Source organism: Bos javanicus, chromosome 19 (genome assembly GCF_032452875.1).
Source record: "Bos javanicus breed banteng chromosome 19, ARS-OSU_banteng_1.0, whole genome shotgun sequence".
Lineage (NCBI taxonomy): Eukaryota > Metazoa > Chordata > Mammalia > Artiodactyla > Bovidae > Bos > Bos javanicus.
The window spans coordinates 34,778,118-34,797,586 of NC_083886.1; the positions used below are offsets into that span (position 1 = coordinate 34,778,118).

General features: G+C 38.8%; 1 protein-coding gene across 29 annotated transcripts in view; it reads left to right on the forward strand.

Moving 5' to 3' along the window:
- NCOR1 (nuclear receptor corepressor 1) overlaps positions 1-19,469 on the forward strand; it is a 115,654-nt gene that overhangs the window by 43,559 nt on the left and 52,626 nt on the right. For 19 of the 29 annotated variants that reach the window (XM_061389732.1, XM_061389731.1, XM_061389730.1 and 16 more), the window contains exons 7-18: positions 619-675; positions 1,222-1,274; positions 1,608-1,634; positions 3,676-3,742; positions 6,022-6,194; positions 7,383-7,473; positions 9,370-9,548; positions 10,024-10,078; positions 10,752-10,853; positions 14,736-14,863; positions 16,372-16,589; positions 17,461-17,523. In XM_061389732.1, the coding sequence (XP_061245716.1) occupies positions 619-675; positions 1,222-1,274; positions 1,608-1,634; positions 3,676-3,742; positions 6,022-6,194; positions 7,383-7,473; positions 9,370-9,548; positions 10,024-10,078; positions 10,752-10,853; positions 14,736-14,863; positions 16,372-16,589; positions 17,461-17,523 (1,213 nt within the window). The other 10 variants (XM_061389741.1, XM_061389740.1, XM_061389759.1 and 7 more) reach the window with 4 other exon arrangements.

The following is a 19,469-nucleotide window of genomic DNA, read 5'->3' on the forward strand; positions in this document are numbered from 1 at the left end:
AGGAATCTAACTGGGGTCTCCTGCAAGACAGAGAGATTCTTTACCAACTGAGCTATGAGGGAAGCCCCAAAAGGCATGTAAAAGTATATAATTCAACATTTATTCACTAATGAATACTTTGAGTAATTCAAACTAGTTTTTCTCTGTTATTAACAAGGTTTTCTTAAAACTAGAGAATATACTCATTATAAGCTTTTCTTCAAAGATACCAGTTTGGCCTACCATGGTAAAGATTGCCAACTTTATGTTATTTTGTGTTTTTAAATCATCTTTAAAGATATTAAGAGTTGAAGTTTTAAACATGTTTGAGGGATTCATTTCTAATAGTGAATCTCTGCTTCCTCTCCTTGGAATCTTATTAGTAATATCTATTTGCTTTTAAGAACTTAGCAATTCTTTGGGTTTTGCTTTCAAAACACATGTTTAGATTTGACTGATTTGGTGAAGGAGTTATGAAAACAAAATTAGTATTTTAGCCTATCATATGAAAGAAGAATATTTGGAAGTAAGGATAAGTTTGACTATATATTGGCCTTTAGGTAAATATTATTGAATTAGAAGTAATTTTGCATTTAGGTAAAGTAATTTTTACTTATATAATAATATTTTTATCTGTAGAAAAAAGCGGAAGAAGCTCATAAAATATTTGAAGGTCTTGGCCCAAAAGTTGAACTGGTGAGTAAAAAATTTTTTTCGTGTCTAATGCTCTTTTTGAAGCAGTTTTTCTTGGGATAAGGTGGAGTATGGTCGCTTGATTCAGGATGAGAGTACTGTGGCCGGACAGTAAGGGTGATAAGCTTGAAATAATATGCACAAACTTGGGACCTTTGCAGAGGCATTTTCCTGATCATGTTTTTGCCCGAGCAGCTGTTAAATCACTGAGGTAGAAGGAGGAAGAAGTAATAGCAGAAATGGAAAACTCTTTGAATCATCTTGTTAGGGTAATAATGGCATTTAATCCTCCTTCGTCTTTCAAAGTTAAAAAAAAAATTCTATGAGTGAAGCGACTATGGGGTACAGTGGATTTCATTGTTAGCAGATGGGGTGGACAGAGTTATTCAGAGAGGCCAGCTAAGTCTGGAGGTTGTGGCTGAGTGTTTGTGTGTAGACCCATTAGCAGTACTTTACCTGAGCTTCCATTGATGTGTAGGGAGTGTGTCTTTGTCTCTTAGTAGGCAAGTGTACAACATTTTGTTTATAAATGTTTGGTTTATTTTATAGCCACTCTATAACCAGCCGTCAGACACCAAGGTGTACCATGAGAACATCAAGACGTAAGTATTGATCATCTTTGGAGTTCTTCAGTTAAAGACCGTATATTCTATAGAGAGACCATTTTTACATTATCTGCTGACATAGTACTATAATGTAGTGTAGGTGTGTTTTAGATTTGTGTAATTTGCTGTCGTTTTACTATATGTTATCTTCCTCTGGCTTTTTGGGGGTTGGGGTAACAGCTTTGAGTTTCCGAGGCCAAAAAATAAAATAAATGATTGCATAAAACTAGCTGGTTTTATGATCTGCTAGTAAAAAAGGTGGATACTTAACATTGAAATGGCTTACCTTGAGGCTTGAATTTTTTGCCTCCTGTTTTGTCTTTTTTTCAGTGGAGTACCTGCAAGGCGCATGATGAAGTAAGATAATGAAGCTTTTTCATTTAAGACTAGTGATGACACCGTCCCCCACCAAGCCACATCTGCCATTGCAAAGTAGAAGTGCCACGGATCATTTTATCATTATTCAAATCCTATTCTAGGGAAATCCCTTCCATGACTCTTGCTAATGACGGTATTTGTAGACCCTTCTGCCGTTTCATGCCCTGGTGCCTCGGAAGCGCTCAGCCCTCACGTGGGTGCGGAGACTGCTCCACAATGTAGCTGGCTTAGCCTTGCTCCTCCCAGACACCAGGCCTTTCTGGATGCACATTTTGGAATAAGAAAATAAGTGAAAAGAAAACCTAATTTCTTGATCTGATTGAAGTAAGAGAGGAAGCTAGATAGGTATCTTTTTTTTTTAATTATCATATTTTAAGAGAATTTTAGATGAGTTATTCTTAGTTTGTAACAAAAATGTGATATTTCTTCTTTATTATGTTTTATTAACTATAACCAGAACATTATACTTATTTACTAGTACAGTTACTAATGAGCACATTGATATTTATATATATATATATAATTAAAAAAATTTTTTCTTACTGAGAGTATATGCAATAGTTAGCTACTTTGCAGAACTGGTGGCAAATATAATTTGCATGGTAGTATGCATGACAGAAACTGAAATTTGAATGATTTTAACTTTTGTTAAGTAAGTGGTTTATAATAAAAGTCATATACCTAGAATTTTTCTGTGAGATGCTGCTGTGGTCTTTGACAACCCTTAGAACTAGGTTAGGCAAAACATATAAAATATACCTTATTTTGGAACTGTTTAGCTGTTCTAACATTTTTAAAAAGGAGAATAGCAGATAAAAATCTAGTTGGCTACTTTTAATAATTTTTTTTTCCCACAAAGCTTCCATTATGTTTGTGTTCTGTCTTTTCCCTGATAGTTGCTGCAGAGCAGCCCTGTCTGATTTATTTCATATTAGCTATCGTCCTGCTATAGTGTTTAGCACACTATCCTGAGAAGGAGTTCTTCATGTAAATTCTTAGGAACCATTGTAAATTATATTTATTGATTGTCTTTTGCTGTTGAGTAGCACATAATTACAGCGAGAGCAAACTGCATACATGGAAATGCTTCCATGCTTTCCACTGCACACCATCTTGTGAAGTACCGTCTACTCAGCTACATGTGTCCGTATGGATCGTTCAGTAGCTGTTCTGTCATTATCATCATTTGCTTTGTATGAAATAGCAAATGTTCCTTTCAGTAATTCTCTTTAATCTCTTGGCTCCTTTTCCATATAGCCAGCTCCTGACTGTTCATGCTTATTTAAGTGGAGCCAGTGTCAGTGTTAGTCCGGAGTGGCAGATAACCAAAAAAATTACTTCTACTTGCCTTGGCTTTGTATTTATATTTGAATAATCAGCTTGAAATCCTTTCTGGAAGTAGGTGGGGTATAAATATTTATATTTGAACCTGCATGCCATTGTTTTTGAAGGTTACAGTGCTTCATATTTGAAAAGTGAAACTGTTAAGTTATAAGGGAGGACTTGCTGTCCTATCACATTGCCCTCCCCATGACTTCTTAGAGTGGACTGCGTTGTTTCTGTGCCTGAAGAAAGCCTCTGTTTACGGCAGAGTCAGCCCTCTGTGTTGGTACACTCTGAGGAGGCAGGGCAGCGTGGACTTGTGTTAGGAGGTAACTGTGAAAGCTTGGCCTCCTCTCCACCTCCCTCCTCCCAAGAGTGAACCAGGGTGCTTAACCTCACTAGGATTCTTAAGAAGAATCAGTAATTGTTATAACTTGAAAATAATATTTGCCTTATGAATGTAATAGTTGAAAATGAACTCTTTGTGTTAAAGCCTTACTATAGAATGGGAGGAAATTTAGTCCTAATTATTGGAGGAGTCTTGTTTTGCAGGGTGAAAAAATTAGGATTAACTTTGATTATATTGTATATTCTTAAGTGATCTTTGCTTGTTTTTCAGTGTCTCTGAAAACAAAGTGAATGCACTATTGAATTGTACTTTTTCTTAATGTCATACAACCGTATTTTTCTCTTCTAGAAACCAGGTGATGAGGAAAAAACTCATTTTATTTTTTAAAAGAAGAAATCATGCAAGAAAACAAAGGGTGAGGTCCTATCCTTGTTCACTGAAATTTGTTCAGCTTTCCCGTCCGTGCTTCTTCAGGCATTCGCTTTCCCATTGTTAGTGAGAACGGTTCTTGACCACACTTGAGAGCAGGTGCTGATTTGTAACTATAAATGTGACTTAGACATCAATCTGAGTCTAGTAACATTTTGATATCATAAATCACATTTAATATCATCAAATTCTCTTGGTCATCTGTGTATAGCATTTTCATCTAGCCAAAATAAAGAAAATGGTGAGTAGCTTAAAAAAATATGAAAGAGAAGTAGGATGATCTCATTTAGTCTCTTAACCTCAGACAAATTGGGTAAGTTATGGTCATGCCGATGAGGCATCACTGTTCTTTCTTGTTAGAATCTGGGTCAGCTAAAGTTCAGCTTTTTCAAATTCACGGTATTCTTTGTATTTATTATGACTTGCAGTCTAAAAATTTTGTGGTTATAATCTTCATGGAAATTAAGTTACAGAAAATATGATGCCACTGTTCTTTTATAGTGTGTTCGTAATAATTTTAGACTGTTAATTCATTTGAATGGTTTCTTGCTGAATAAATGATATATTTTGATTCACATCAGAAATGAACTTGTACCTTGTATTTAAGGACCTGTTAGTTTAATGAATTGTAAGAGTCACCAGCTTTTATATGGTATATAACTCCTAATGTTCTAATCTGGCAGTCTGGGCCTTCAGATACTTTCTTAAATTATCAGTCTTGAATTTTTTTTTTTTTTTTGGCCAAGAACATACACATATAAATAAATTAGCTAAAGTGTTTTTTTTCTATCCAGTAATTTTGTTTTAATTATGGTAATTGCTAAATTTGCTATCCAAAGAGGCAAACATAGAGGTCCAGACTTTGTTCTTATATTTCACCGAGTATTTAGTGATGAACTTTGTATGTTCACTGACTTGCTTCGTAAATACTTGTTGGCAGTTTCCCCTTTTCCAAGAGTGAACCAAGGTGTTTTATCTCACCAGGATTCGTAAGGAGAATCAGTAACAGTGTAATTATAACTTAAAAGTAATATTTGCCTTATAATTGAATGTAATAATTGAAAATGAACCCATGTATTATTCTACAAAGGGAGTAGATAGCCACGTGGCTTTAGCCCTTGGGAGTCTAAGGAGGAACAGGGCAGATGAGGGCACGGGTGATTACTGTATTGTGGTCATCTTGTGGTTCAGGACGTCCAGATGACTGAGAGCACGTAGGGGACAGCTGGCACATAGTGGACCCCAGGAAAACCAGCTGTCTGCCAACTTGTACAAGCTTGGGAAGGGCTGGGAAATGGAGGGAGCATGACAGGGCAGGGGAGCCAGGCCAGGTTGTGCATGGCCTGAGGGTCAGGAGGGGGCTTGAGGTCAGATGCTGAGGTCATCTGTGAAATGTTTAAGCTGAGGAAGGGAATGTGCATCTAGTTACACCTCAGGGTGCGTGGGAGTCGTGTAGGAAGCAGGCAAGGGGGTGACTTGGCGGTAGAGCCGAATGAAGGTAGATTCAGGCCCAGGAGGTGGACGGGTGTCAAGGAGACAGAGGGAGTATGGGGGACAGCGCTTTCCCTCTCTTCCCTTCCTGGGCCATCTTGAGCCCTTTCACACTTTTCTGTTGTTTTGTACCAACGGTCCTGTGCCCACAGTACAGGGTTCTTTCTTCTCTGTTTAAAGAATGAAGTCACACATTCATTTCTCTAAAAGCATTCATTCTCGATTTCATGTAGTTTACTGGATTTCTTTTTGTCATAGAGTACAACCAATTTCTGCCTTTTCCAGACTGTAAAAATGTTCATTATATGGCATTATTTATAGTAAGAAAAAATTGCAACTAACCAGAACTTCGAACAGTAGGAGGGTGGTCTAAGTTTGAGTGTTTTCTTTGACTGATGGAAAGGTGACAACAAAATGTTAATCTGCTTGCCTTTGGGATTACAAACTATTTACATATTCTATTTCTTATTTTCCTGACAATGAAGACTTAATTGTTATCAGAGTGGCTCAGCATGTAGTTTGTTGATTTGTGTAGTCTTAATGTTGACTAAGAAATCCAGCCATGATAGGCTCTGTGTGTGGATCTTTCATAGAAAACAGCTCCCTGTCTTTCTCTTCTTTCAGATCAAGGACACCTTTTCATTCACAGTTGAGTCATAGGCCAAATGTCCTTCTGACTTAGCCTTAAGAAGTAACCTGTTCTTTTAAAAGTATTAGGTTTGTCAGAATCACAGAGTTTAGTTTAATTATTAATTTGCTACGGGTATTTAATAGGAACAAAAAATCTGCCAACGTTATGATCAGCTCATGGAGGCATGGGAGAAAAAAGTGGACAGAATAGAAAATAACCCTCGGAGGAAAGCTAAAGAAAGCAAAACAAGAGAGTACTATGAAAAGCAATTTCCAGAGATTCGAAAACAGAGAGAACAGCAAGAACGGTTTCAGCGGTAAGTGGTTTGATGTTTTTCTGTGAATCATATTTTTAATTTTTCACAATATTTATTGTCACCTGAATCTAACCATTAAGAAGGTTCATAAAGAATTTTGTTATGTTTTTCCTTTTTTTAAATAAATCAAATATAGTTGATTTACAGTGTTGTACCAGTCTCTGCTGTATAGCAGAGTGACTCAGTTTTACACGTACATACCTTCCTTTTTAAATATTCTTTTCCATTATGATTTATCCCAGGATATTGAATATAGTTCCTTATGTTATACAGTGGGACCTTGTTGCTTATCCATCCTATATATAATAGTTTGCATCTGCTAATCCCAAACTCCCAATCTATCCCTCCCCCACCCCTTGGCAATCACAAATCTCTTCTCTACGTTTATGAGTCTAAGAACTTTTATTTTGAATATAAAACTTGGTTATCAATTAGCAATGTTTATGTCTTGGTGAATCTAATAACTTTTTATATTTAATCATGCTGTTGAATCTAAATTTAAGTGAATATGTTGAAATTAACTCTTCAGTTCTTGAAAATGCTCATTCCTTTTGAAATGACAGTAAGAATAAGACAGTGTTTCATGGTCCTTCGCTACCCTTCAGCATAATCAAAAGTCTTATTAAATTGTTTGCTAATTAAGAAATTCTCTGTTATTGGTATGTAGTTTCTGATTTGTTTTTACTTTAGAGGACAAGTGCTTTTGCAAAGGTAGAATCTTTAGTTGCCTTTTCTGCTGTCTCATGTACGTGAGTCATGAAAGCCCTGGTAACCACAGTTAAGTTGTTGTGAGGAGTGATGATTGGATTTTTGTTCCCCTCCCTTTAAAAATGTTTTATGAATTTTTCTAAGTCTGCTATCCTGTGCTGTGGAAGGCAGACAAAAGACTGCTATTTGAAATGAAAATGACACCAATAACTAGTTTTCCAGATGTTTCCTGCAAATAGTTCTGCCATTTGAATTTAGACTTGTAACCTTTAAAAAGAAATCTTAGCATTTAAATTGTTCCTAATTTTATAGATAAATGACTTAAACATATTGCTTAAAAGTAGTTACTCAATAGCATTTTAGGTTTTTTTCCCCTGACTTCTAGTCCCACTCAGAAAGCAAATTGATGTAAAAGTAATTAATTGATACTTCTTTATAAAAGGCCTTTAAATATATATGTAATTTCTCCCTCATATTTAGAGTTGGGCAGAGGGGAGCTGGTCTTTCAGCCACCATTGCTAGGAGTGAACATGAGATTTCTGAAATTATTGATGGGCTCTCTGAACAGGAGGTAAGACACTTAATTAATTCATGTTAATTGATTAGGCATTTTAGTGTCATACCCCATGAACTAAGGGTTTATTTGTATATATATGAGAGAAAGCTTACGGCATATGGATTTTTCCAAAGTACATGGCCTACCATAGAAGGTTTTAAACAAGGCTGCCCTGAGATCTTATTGGCGTTTTATGAAGATGGCTTCGGCAGCAGGGAGGCCTGGAAAGAGGTGAGGACGCTGTTACGATTAAAAATAAGGGCCTGAATCAGGGTGACAGTGGTAGAAATGTGTTAAGAGGGGCCTTATAGGACAGATGAGTAGAAGGCAGAATGGATAGGACAGGAGTTGGGGGAAAAGACGAGCAGGTTAGAGGATGGGCTGCTGCTGCCGTTTTCCTGAAAGAGCAAAGGAGCAGGTGTTTGTGTGTTGGGTTGTGGACCTGAGGTTCATTGGGGGTGGAGTGGGGGGTGATGTCTAGAGTGTGATTTCTAGCCAGCCGAGCCTGGGAGAGATCGATATGATGTTAATAAATCAGTTCTGAATAAGAATAAATTTCAGTTCCTAGCACTGAGTCTTCATGGCTGGGTTCATACTCTCTGAAGTTTGGTCCGAAAGCCATGTATTAACTTTTGCTAGTTTTGGTTTGAAAATATGGCTTTTTGAAAACCTCATCTCTCAGTTCTGAAGTGGTGGTCCTCTTAAGTAATAATCAAAGACAATTATTATATTCCTGTACATTTCAGGGTTTGTGGCTGTGATCTCTGCAGTGATGACTAACTCTGCATTTAATTTCTTTGCTTACTGTTTGAACTGATTCTATAAGGGCGGGGGGAGGGGGGCATCTGTAAGCAACCCAAGCTAGTATTAGGTGAATACTAGCTAAATGTGAAGCTAGTGAATGTCAAGGTGAATGTCAAGCTAGTGTGTCTGTCCCAAACCACATTTTGGTGTTTAGACAGACTGAGGTAGAATGTGCTAAGTCGCTCCAGTCGTTTCCGACTCTTTGCGACCCCATGGACTGTAGCCCTCCAGGGTCCTCTGTCCATGGAATTCTCCAGCAAGAATACTAGAGTGGGTTGCCATTTTCTCCTCCAGGGGATCTTCCTGACCCAGGTATCAAACCCGTGTCCCTTATGTCTCCTGCATTGACAGGTGGGTTCTTTACCACTTGAGAGTCCCTGTAAAATGAGAAACTCTGTCAGGAATTGACTAAGGCAATGTCCACTGCTAGAAGAGTTTTAGAAGAAGACCTAGCCTTGTGTTGGGGTCAGTAGTTATAATTTTTGGTACAAGTTTTCTCATGGAAGTTTGTGCTTATAAACTTACTGGCTTAAGCTTTGGGAAGATAAATTATATAACTGAAACCAAGTTTTAGCTGAAATTCGAAGGATGATAGTCTTAAATTTGCAGTGGAAAGATTATGTAAGTTTAGCAACAAGTGTTTGATACTTGAGTAAGTTTAGTTAATCTAAAAACAATGACCTTAAGATTTTGGTTCCTATCTGCGTATTTTTCTATTTTATTATTCTATAAAATGATGTTGAGACTTTTTAAAATGAGGCAATATTAATGTTAATAAGTGCTTCATAAGGTCATTTCTTCAGTGATCTGACATCATTGTGTGTCCTTTAGGTCTAAGATCCATCTGCTGCGTTTAAGGAAAGAACTCTTCTCACATTGTAGTGGTGGATTTAAAAAAGTACATGTACTTTCTGCCTCTCTGCCTCTGTTATTCATACAATGAGTATTTATTAGATTCGTATATAATGACCATATGTTAGATGTTATGGTACCACTGCCATTGTCATTAAAGTGCATATGTGGTGTTTCAGTGTCTGTTAAGATAGTCTGTGGCCCTCTTTAAGTTTAATTCTATGTACATTGCATTTCTTCTTTGTTTTCCTTCAGAATAATGAGAAACAAATGCGACAGCTCTCTGTGATCCCACCTATGATGTTTGATGCTGAACAGAGACGGGTCAAGTTCATTAACATGAATGGGCTCATGGAGGACCCTATGAAGGTTTATAAAGATAGGCAGTTCATGAATGTTTGGACTGACCATGAGAAGGAGATCTTTAAAGACAAGTAATTTAAATTTTAAATTATTCTCTAATAGAAGCTTATATGAGTTAGTGAAAAATATTGGCATTTACTTGTAAATTGAACTGTTTCCCCCAAAACATGGCCCCATTTTGGCATTTGAATAACGTGGGAGGCAGAGAAGACAGATAGGATGCAACCTTCCTGTAAATTTATAGCTGGAAATATAGGTACCAGCTTAGAACAGAGTTGTGGAGGCATTTTAAGAGTGGTACCCAAACCTGAGTGGTGTCAGAATCACTGGGGGTGCATTTGAAAGTTACAGATATCTGTGCAATACTGTATCCCAATCCAGTCAGTTCCTGGTGGACTGTGCTCAGGAACCTATGCCCTTTAAGAGGACATTGGCCTTTACGAGTCACTAGGAATTAGTCTACATTATATTTGTATTCCCAAGGGCTTCCCCCACCTCTTTTTAAGTTGTTAAAGTGTGTGTGTGTGTTGTTCTTGTTTTACTCAGGTTTATCCAGCATCCAAAAAACTTTGGACTGATTGCATCTTACTTGGAAAGGAAGGTAGGAAGTGGTTTACACTGAGATTGTTGATAGATTTGGGTTGGTTGCTGCTTTGAAAGTTTTGTGTGCTAAAGCACAGAAGTAGTTAAATAGTTTTTGCAAAGGGCTTGACGTAGAAAAGATTCGTATGTGAATAATATAGTGGTGTTTACAGTCATATGACGATGATTCTAAGTACAACACAGACTAATTTTCATGGTTAATGAAAATGACCTGATACTATGTTTCCCTAAAAACACACAGGTTACAGTGTTTTTCTGAACATCATTAAACTTCTAATTAAAATTTCAGAGTCCTGATTTTCCCTGAATTTGTTCGACAGTGTATTATTGCATGTTGGGTTTATGAACAAAATATTTAAAGAGACATTTTGAATATTTACTTATATAGAGGAAGAAAGAGAATTTAGTTACTGGTTAATAAGAAAGTGCTTGAATGCTTCTGATAGTTCCTGGTATCTTTTACATAATTTGTGTTAAGACAGCTGTAATTGTCTATCAAAATAGTAGATACTATATATATGTATATTTTACAGCCTAGATATGCCTTAAAGAGCTAGCCATTTGTGTTTTTCTCCAGTTTATATTTTGAGAACACTAGAGATTTTCCTTGAAGATGTTGCTTGATTTTTTTTTTTAATTCAATCTCATTGGATCCTCAATTTTTTTTATAGAGTGTTCCTGATTGTGTTTTATATTACTACTTAACCAAGAAAAATGAGAATTATAAAGCCCTAGTAAGAAGGAACTATGGAAAACGCAGAGGGAGAAACCAGGTATGTTTCATTATCATATGGAAACTATTTCAAGGTTGGTGGACTATAAAGATGAAAAATTTTATAATAGGGGCTTTCTCTGTATTATACTTTAGGCATTGACCTTTCTATCAAATTAATTAGAATGTTATGAACATGCTTTGATTATTTTGAAGTTAATCTATATTTAATGTGTTGCATTTTCTATTTTGAATGCGTTTTAAGTTTCTGGCATACCAAAATTAATGAGAAGTTTTATATTTTCATGATACTGAAATTGTGCACGTCAGAGTTAACAATTGTAATATAATTAAACACAAGCACTGTGATATCTTAATGAATACACCACCCTTTCCAGTCCTTTGGTCTGTGAAGGGGACAGGTAGAGTAAGGTGACTATAGAGTCAAGGGTTGTTTGCTAAAATACTTAGAACCTGATTGTTTCAGGTTAGCTTCAATTCTGGGGTTGGAGCACTCGATGTCAGAGGATTGTGTCTAATGCAGTGCAGTGTGTGTTTTCACAGTGGCAGTTCAGAACTTTAGAAGCTCTTTTCCTTCGAATAGCTGGTCAGCTGCCGCCACAGCTCCCTCCTGCTCTTCTGTGTGCCACATGCCCTGAGACCACTCAGGATGGTGGCACCTGTGAACACGACGGCTACTGCCGTCATGAGCGTTCTGAAGTGCTTTGTTCTCCACAGCCCCCGCCTGCCTTCCCTGGTCATGCTGATCTCCAGATACAGGTTCCCTCATGATGTGTGGTCAGAAGTGTCTTGTGTGTTCTGTGTCATTGTTTCCTCCAGAGCAATGCCACCTTTTGGGATGTGGTCTCACAGACTTCAGAAGCAGTGTTTTTTGGTCAAGAAAAGTATAGAGTATTTGAGGAGTCAGCTGCGTAAAGGCTGCTGGAGGTTGGGGAAGCCACAGTGGGGTGAGGGGCCAGGACTGAGATCCTAGTAAGTGAGGGGCATCGGTGGGTGGTGTGTGCAGAGCACAGATGTCCCTTTGCTTGTAAGGTTCTGCTGTGGGCTGGTTTCAGGTAGCAGGGCGTGTGGGGGTGTTTGCTTACCTGAAGACCCTGGTTGATATTAGGGGCAGAAGAGTATTGGGGGAACATGTGTTGTTCAAACCTGAGGACAGTGGACCTCTTTCCTTGTCTTGAGCTGAGTTGACACTTCCCCATGACTTTTCGGGGCTGTAAACCGTTTCTGGGTTATGCAGCCTGCTTGCTAGGCAGATGGCTGAGTTTGTCATTGGTGTGCCATCTTGTTGGTTCAGATGACAGATGAATGCTACCTTTGTGGGGTACAGGGTGAGGTTACTAGCATTTGAAACAGGTCTTGTGACCACTGTGGCATACTCGTGAGTCAGGGTGAATGAAACATTCCCAGTTGTAAAGCAGAACTAGTCACAATTGGAGAGTATGCATTTGAAAATCTTCCCGATTTCTTAGTTTTCTCTAAGGTGATAATGCATACTCAAAAGAAAATGAAACTTGCAATTAAAAGGGTGTGAAGCTGTGAAGGTCAGATAAGGCCAGCAGGGAGTTGTGATAGTGAAACAATCTAGCCAAAGGCCCAGAGTGGAAGAGTGGATTCCATTCTTGATGAATTGTGGAAATTTCATAGAATCAAGATCATGAGGACAGAAAGCAGGATTGGCAACAGTGGAAAGATGGGATGTGGAGGGCTGGGCACATGAATAGATTGCAGAGTCCTGGAGGTGACGCATGCCCACTGAAGATGGTGGTGGTGATGCCCTGTGGGAGGTTTTGATGGGTATGACCTGAAAGTATTTCACACACAGGATATCATGTTGATAGAAAAGGCAGTGACTAGCATCTTGAATCTGAAGAATAATGACAAGGCCTAATGGCCCATGAGAAATGCTGGTCTGAAAGAAGCACAAGCTGGAATCAAGATTGCCGGGAGAAATATCAATAACCTCAGATATACAGATGCTACCACCCTTATGGCAGAAAGTGAAAAAGAACTAAAAAGCCTCTTGATGAAAGTGAAAGTGGAGAGTGAAAAAGTTGGCTTAAAGCTCAATATTCAGAAAACGAAGATCATGGCATCTGGTCCCATCAGTTCATGGGAAGTAGATTTGGAAACAGTGTCAGACTTTTATTTTTTGGGGCTCCAAAATCTCTTCAGATGGTGACTGCAGCCATGAAATTAAAAGACGCTTACTCCTTGGAAGAAAAGTTATGACCAACCTAGATAGCATATTGAAAAGCAGAGACATTACTTTGCCAACAAAGGTCCGTCTAGTCAAGGCTATGGTTTTTCCAGTGGTCATGTATGGATGTGAGAGTTGGACTGTGAAGAAAGCTGAGCGCCGAAGAATTGATGCTTTTGAACTGTGGTGTTGGAGAAGACTCTTGAGAGGCCCTTGGACAGCAAGGAGATCCAACCAGTCCATTCTGAAAGAGATCAGCCCTGGGATTTCTTTGGAGGGAATGATGCTGAAGCTGAAACTCCAGTACTTTGGCCACCTCATGCGAAGAGTTGACTCATTGGAAAAGACTCTGATGCTGGGAGGGATTGGGGGCAGGAGGAGAAGGGGACGACAGAGGATGAGATGGCTGGATGGCATCACTGACTCGATGGACGTGAGTCTGAGTGAACTCTGGGAGTTGGTGATGGAGAGGGAGGCCCGGCGTGCTTCGATTCATGGGGTTGCAAAGAGCTGGACACGACTGAGTGACTGAACGGAACTGAACTGAATGAGCCATGTGATGAAGTCATCTCTGTGTCCCTGGGAGACTTTGAGAGTCGATCCTTAATACTAAATGATGAAGAAAGGTGTCATAGGTAGACTTTCTGAAATTTGTAAAAAGATTTTAAACACCATGGTTGAACAGTGTTCTAGAAGGGGCGGTTGGGAACAAGACGGGTTCTGATTCTTCTTTCCACCTGGGTTGGAAGGAGGCATAGTGTAGGACATTTTCTGGAGAAGACCGAAGAGAAATTATCTTAAGGAAAAAGCTAATGGTAGTTTTGGGGAGTTGGTAAAAGACTTTGAGATTCCATCAAAAATTAAGGAAAATTTTGCTTTGTTCTGGGCAAAGGCATGAAAATGTTGGGTGTGCTGAGGGTAGCCTGAGCACAGACCCTTTGGGAAGGAGCAGAGACTGGAAAGAGGTACTATGCCTGGGATGGTCCTGTTTGGTTAGGCCGTTGGATTTCTTCAATAAACAAATGTAATAGGACTCAACACAAACTTAATTTTACTTTTCTCTCAGAATCACAATTCTAGTACTCGATACATCAGAGATACAAGGGTCTATATCTTATCTCTCCCAGTCTTTGTTATATGCTTATTTACAGTCACTTAGTTGTGATTACAGCTTAGATATATTTGAGTGTTTACTTTTCACTTTGTTGTATCCATAGTATTTTTCCAAATTGCTTCATTCTTGATAATGACCCTGACTGTCTACTATTCTGATAAATGAATGTTTCCCCCAAAGACAAACAACATAAAGAGGTTTCTTGTAGTATTATCCATAATGATGAAAAAATTGGCAGCATATTAAATATTTAATACTAGGGACAATGGTTTGATAAATTATAGTTTATCAAATTTCACAGCAGAATTGAAATGTTTGACAGATTAGATGTTGGAATTAAGAGTATCAACCTCCCTCAGATTTCTGAGTGGAATCCTAACATTGTCACCTCTCTGGATCCAAACACAAGGAGCATGTGTGTGTGTGTACCCTTGTAAGCAATACATACAGATTACATTAAAGAGCTTTCAGATGATTTTTAATACATGACCCCTAGTTACATTGTGGAGGATTAATTAATAAGTTTAATTTGTTGCATAGATATTTATTATTACAATTTGAGGAGCTATTTCTTTTAACTTTCCAACTTTACAAATGATGGTTCATTCTAGCAGCAAATTGCCCGACCCTCACAAGAAGAAAAAGTAGAAGAAAAGGAAGAGGATAAAGCAGAGAAAACAGAAAAAAAAGAGGAGGAAAAGAAAGATGAAGAAGAAAAAGATGAAAAGGAGGACTCTAAGTGAGTTAGTTAAATATTATTGTTATTTGAAAATAATGAGATTGAATCTATTGAAGGTATAAAGTTTTAGATTTTAGAAAAATAAATGGGATATGTGTTTTGTCACCTAGTAGTTATTTGACATAATTAAGGGGTGGAATATTCTAGTAAGTATAACTTTTGGATTGATGGACTTACTTGCCAGATATGACCTAGTCTGTTTCGGAAGGGATGGACTAAATAATACACAAGTAGTTGTTGCTTGTGTAGTTGTTCATTTCTTTTTAATATTTATTTTGTTATTTCTCTAATCTTGGAAATACTGAAGGTTTGTCTGATTTTGAGGCAGTTAAAGCAGCCTAAATCATTTGTCATGGTTTTTAAAGTGTTAGATACTCAGGCCATTCTAATTTTGTACTTTAGGAAGATGAAACCTATAGTTTTGTTCTTTTTTTTTTTACTTATTCAGATAAAACATTTGTCCTCACCACGTGGTCAGTGGTTATAAGTTACTCATAAGTGCTCATAAGTTACTGCCACATCTCGTTTTGACTTTGTTCTTAAAATCCCTGGTTTGTTTAATGAGCGCGCATACGCTGCTTCTGAGAGCTCAGTCTTCTGGAGGGTACAGAGACCTGCATGACATGTGCTCTTTTCGGGCAGTTTATAAGCCAGGAGGGGAATTAGGCAAGATCCAAGGGAGGAGAAGAAAATGGCCTGGAAGGCATGTGCAGAAGCTGGGAGACTGAGAAGAGCTTGAGATTTTCTTCCATCTGTATAGTCTAGAGGACTTCATGCAGGAGCTAGTGGTCAGTGTGGGTACAATAGAGGGTGTAGCGTGGATGGACAGGCCTCCTTGGGAAACGGCAGATAGTGGTTTCATTAGACTGGGACATCAGACGCCTCAGGAGAAAAGTAGAAGGAGGTTGGGGTTCGATATGTAAAGCCTTAAATCTCAAATGTGGACTTCACTCAGGGAGTGGTATGGCTCTGTTTGGGAAAAGGTAGGCTTAGCATGGCTGAAATGATTTCCTGCCACAGGTCTTCCACTAGAATGTGGCTCTGTGAGCAGTTTAGGATGAACGGAGAGGTGGGAGGCAGGCAGGCAGGCGTGAAAGGCTGGGGCTAGGCTGCTGGGGCTCTGGACATGTGCAGCGGTGAAAGAAGCACAGGTGGTGGGAGAAATGTTAGTGAGATGGAAGGTTCACTGATGGGGAGTGACGAGTATGGGAGAGAGCTGCAGGCGCGATCAGGTCTGTAAACTGGGTGATGGTGAGCGTGCTGGTTTTGTCAACAGCAGGTAGTTGGGGCCGAGGGAGCAGGAAGCAGGGAGGGTGAGTGGGCATGTCTTTGGGTAAATTGAGTTTGTGTTGATGAGAAGCCCAAATGGTTATTCCAGGTAACTGAGAGTTTGGGGGTGAGGGGGGCAGTTTGTTCAGTTTCTGTCTGAAGAATTTTGAAAGCTTTAATCTTTTTGGTGTATGTATACTTTTAAATCACACAAAATGTTCTTTGGCCACTGTTTCTAGAGAAAATACCAAGGAAAAGGATAAGACAGAGGGAACAGCAGAAGAAACTGAGGAGAGAGAGCAGGCCACACCCCGGGGCCGGAAGACCGCCAATAGCCAGGGCCGTCGGAAGGGCCGGATCACCAGGTCCATGACCAGTGAGGCTGCGGCGGCCAGTGCTGCTGCGGCCGCGGCCACTGAGGAGCCCCCGCCACCTCTGCCACCACCGCCAGAGCCCGGTGAGTGGACAGGGCTGGAGCGAATGGGCCACAATTTTGTTTGGGGTTCCGTTTCAGTGCTGGGGTGCCGCAGGAGGGACATCTGATATGGGCAGCGTAGAAATCCTGATCTAAAACTCTGGCCTTTACATTTGTTAGACTGAAATATCAAAGTCTTCTGAAAAAGAGCACCAGCCCTGACCTCACTACCCTAAGACTGTGGGTTTCCTTTGTACTTAGTTGTAATCCTAGTGTGCGTGCCCCCTTGTTTTCTAAGGTTTTAACTAGGCACGTGTCACGAATGTCTTCTAGTTTCTGAGTGATCTTTATTATCACTTTTGGTAGCTGTGAAATGTTGGCCATCTCTTCCCCCTTTAAAGCTAACATAGATGGCACTGTAATGAAAAAAACTGTATTCACCTGGCATTTTCTTTCTGTTAAATTGACTTTCATAGGAATAAATTCTTAGACAAGGAAATACTGGGTCTAAGCATAGGCATTTTTCTCTCTTATTAGGAACTATCTTCATTAGTTTATAAAAGGATCATATTAATGACGAGTCCTGTCACTGGTGGCTCGGTGGTACCAAGTTTATTATTACATGAAGTATTGATATGAAGAAAGTGCAAGTTCTGGGAATGACAAGGATAAAATGAAATAATTTAGACAGGCGAATGGGGACAGATCATGGTGGGCTTTGTTTTGACTATATTCTGCTTTGCTTACAAAACAAAGATTTTTAAATAGATGAGTGTTGTAATTAGATTGGTGCTTTAGAAAGATAACTGGTGAGAGCGTGGAGGTGTGTTTGGAGTTAACAGATTATATGCTTGGTGCTGTATAATCTGTGGATGACTCTTCTCTGACTTACTGAGTTCTACCTTTGTTTCAGTTTCTACGGAACCTGTAGAAACCTCTCGATGGACAGAAGAAGAAATGGAAGTTGCTAAAAAAGGTAAATGATAGTAGTTCAGGTTCTTCGGGTTTGTTTTTGTTTGTTTTTAGGGTTATTAGTAATGAGTGATATGGAACTAATTCCTTTTTAATCAAAAAAAAAAAGTTCTTCCACAATGGAAGCAGAATTTAGAAGTACACTTAGAAGGTTTTTTTTGACAGTATCCTGCTCTGTAACATACCCCAGTGTGTCTTGTTTGAGGGACCCACTTTTGAGGGATTTAACATTCTCTCTCATTTTATTTTGAATGTCTTGTTAGAGAGCAGGTAAGCCCTTTCAGTTTTACAGAAGAGTTGTGATTAAATGCAATTAATGTTGTTTTGGAAGGTATTTGATAGAAAAAGTCTCTTATTTAAAAGTTGCATTTAATAGAATGATAACTATTTCCTCAGTTTGCATTTAGTAAGGCTAAGTTTGATTACAAATTGCTAAGAAATTGTGCTGTGATTCAAGAGATGAGAGCATGGACTTTACAGCCAGACAGATGAAGGATTGAGTTCTGCCTCTGACACTTGTGTAGCATATGGCCTTCATTTTACTCTGGAACACTATGGGTCTTTTGTTCTTCTGTTCTTGCTTATGAATGACCTGTATAAAGTACAGGTCATACAGTTAGAAATTAGCTAAAATTTCTAAAAGGATAAATAATTGGTTTATAAATAAATTCTTTTTAAGTAAAATAATTTTGAGAAAATTTAGCCAATTCTTTTGAGGGTTAAGGATTTACCTTGCAGTTCCAAAGAGAAATTAGTACAAATAGCTTGACCTTTTAGTGACACATTTCAGATTTATTTTCTATTTAGCTGGTAATGAGTAACACATTTAAGAATCATGTAAACTTTGCCTAAAATACAGCAGTTTAGAGTGTTCTGTCCTCAGAATATTTTTATTTGAGGTGTGTTTGCTGTGACAGTTGTACTCATATGCATTGCTGTCATCTGACCGTCACAGCGCAGTAAATGGATGCCCACGTGGCCACAGTGTGGTCTGGTCCGAGGCACATCCCCACACCCAACTGCTCCTGCCCCTTCCTTTCAGCTTTTGTCATATGCTGGCAGAAACTGGAGGTGATCTTCAGTTTTCATTGTGAAGGAGTCTACTGGTGTTAACCTTGAAAAGTTGATGTTTTCCCTGCCAATTGTTGAATTTGCACTAGAAATTCCTGTTTGGATACACCTGTGTCTAATGTACATCCTGTGTCTAATGTACATCTCTGTTTATGCATTTATATGCCCATATTTCATGCACATATGTTTCTGTGTGCATATGTGTGTCATTTGTTGGAAGGAAGTCAGATTGCATAGGTTCCTGTGATGCATTGTGTTACAGAAGGTTTAAGAAAACCTGGTTGAAAAAGAGACACTGATGTATAGAACAGTCTTATGGACTCTTATGGGAGAGGGAGAGGGTGGGAAGATTTGGGAGAATGGCATTGAAACATGTAAAATATCATGTATGAAACGAGACGCCAGTCCAGGTTCGATGCACCATACTGGATGCTTGGGGCCAGTGCACTGGGACGGCCCAGAAGGATGGTATGGGGAGGGAGGAGGGAGGGGGGTTCAGGATGGGGAACACATGTATACCTGTGGCGGATTCATTTTGATATTTGGCAAAACTAATACAATTATGTAAAGTTTTAAAAATTCAAAAAAAAAAATTCAAAAAAAAAAAAAAATCTTCCAGAAAGAGTAAAACAACAACAACAACAACAAAAAGAAAACCTGGTTGATATTTTTGAGGGGATCCTTGATTGGAAATGGACTGGGGACATGTTGATTATACCTGGAGCCTCAAGTATGTGTCTTTACTTGGTGTTAGTCACTCACATTTGATTGCCTTATTAACTTTGTGCTGATACAGTGTTCCCCAGGATCTAGAAGTACCTAACCACGCAGTTGACAGTGTCTGGGCTCTCCCTCCCTGTGTGTCTGCATTGTCCTGGT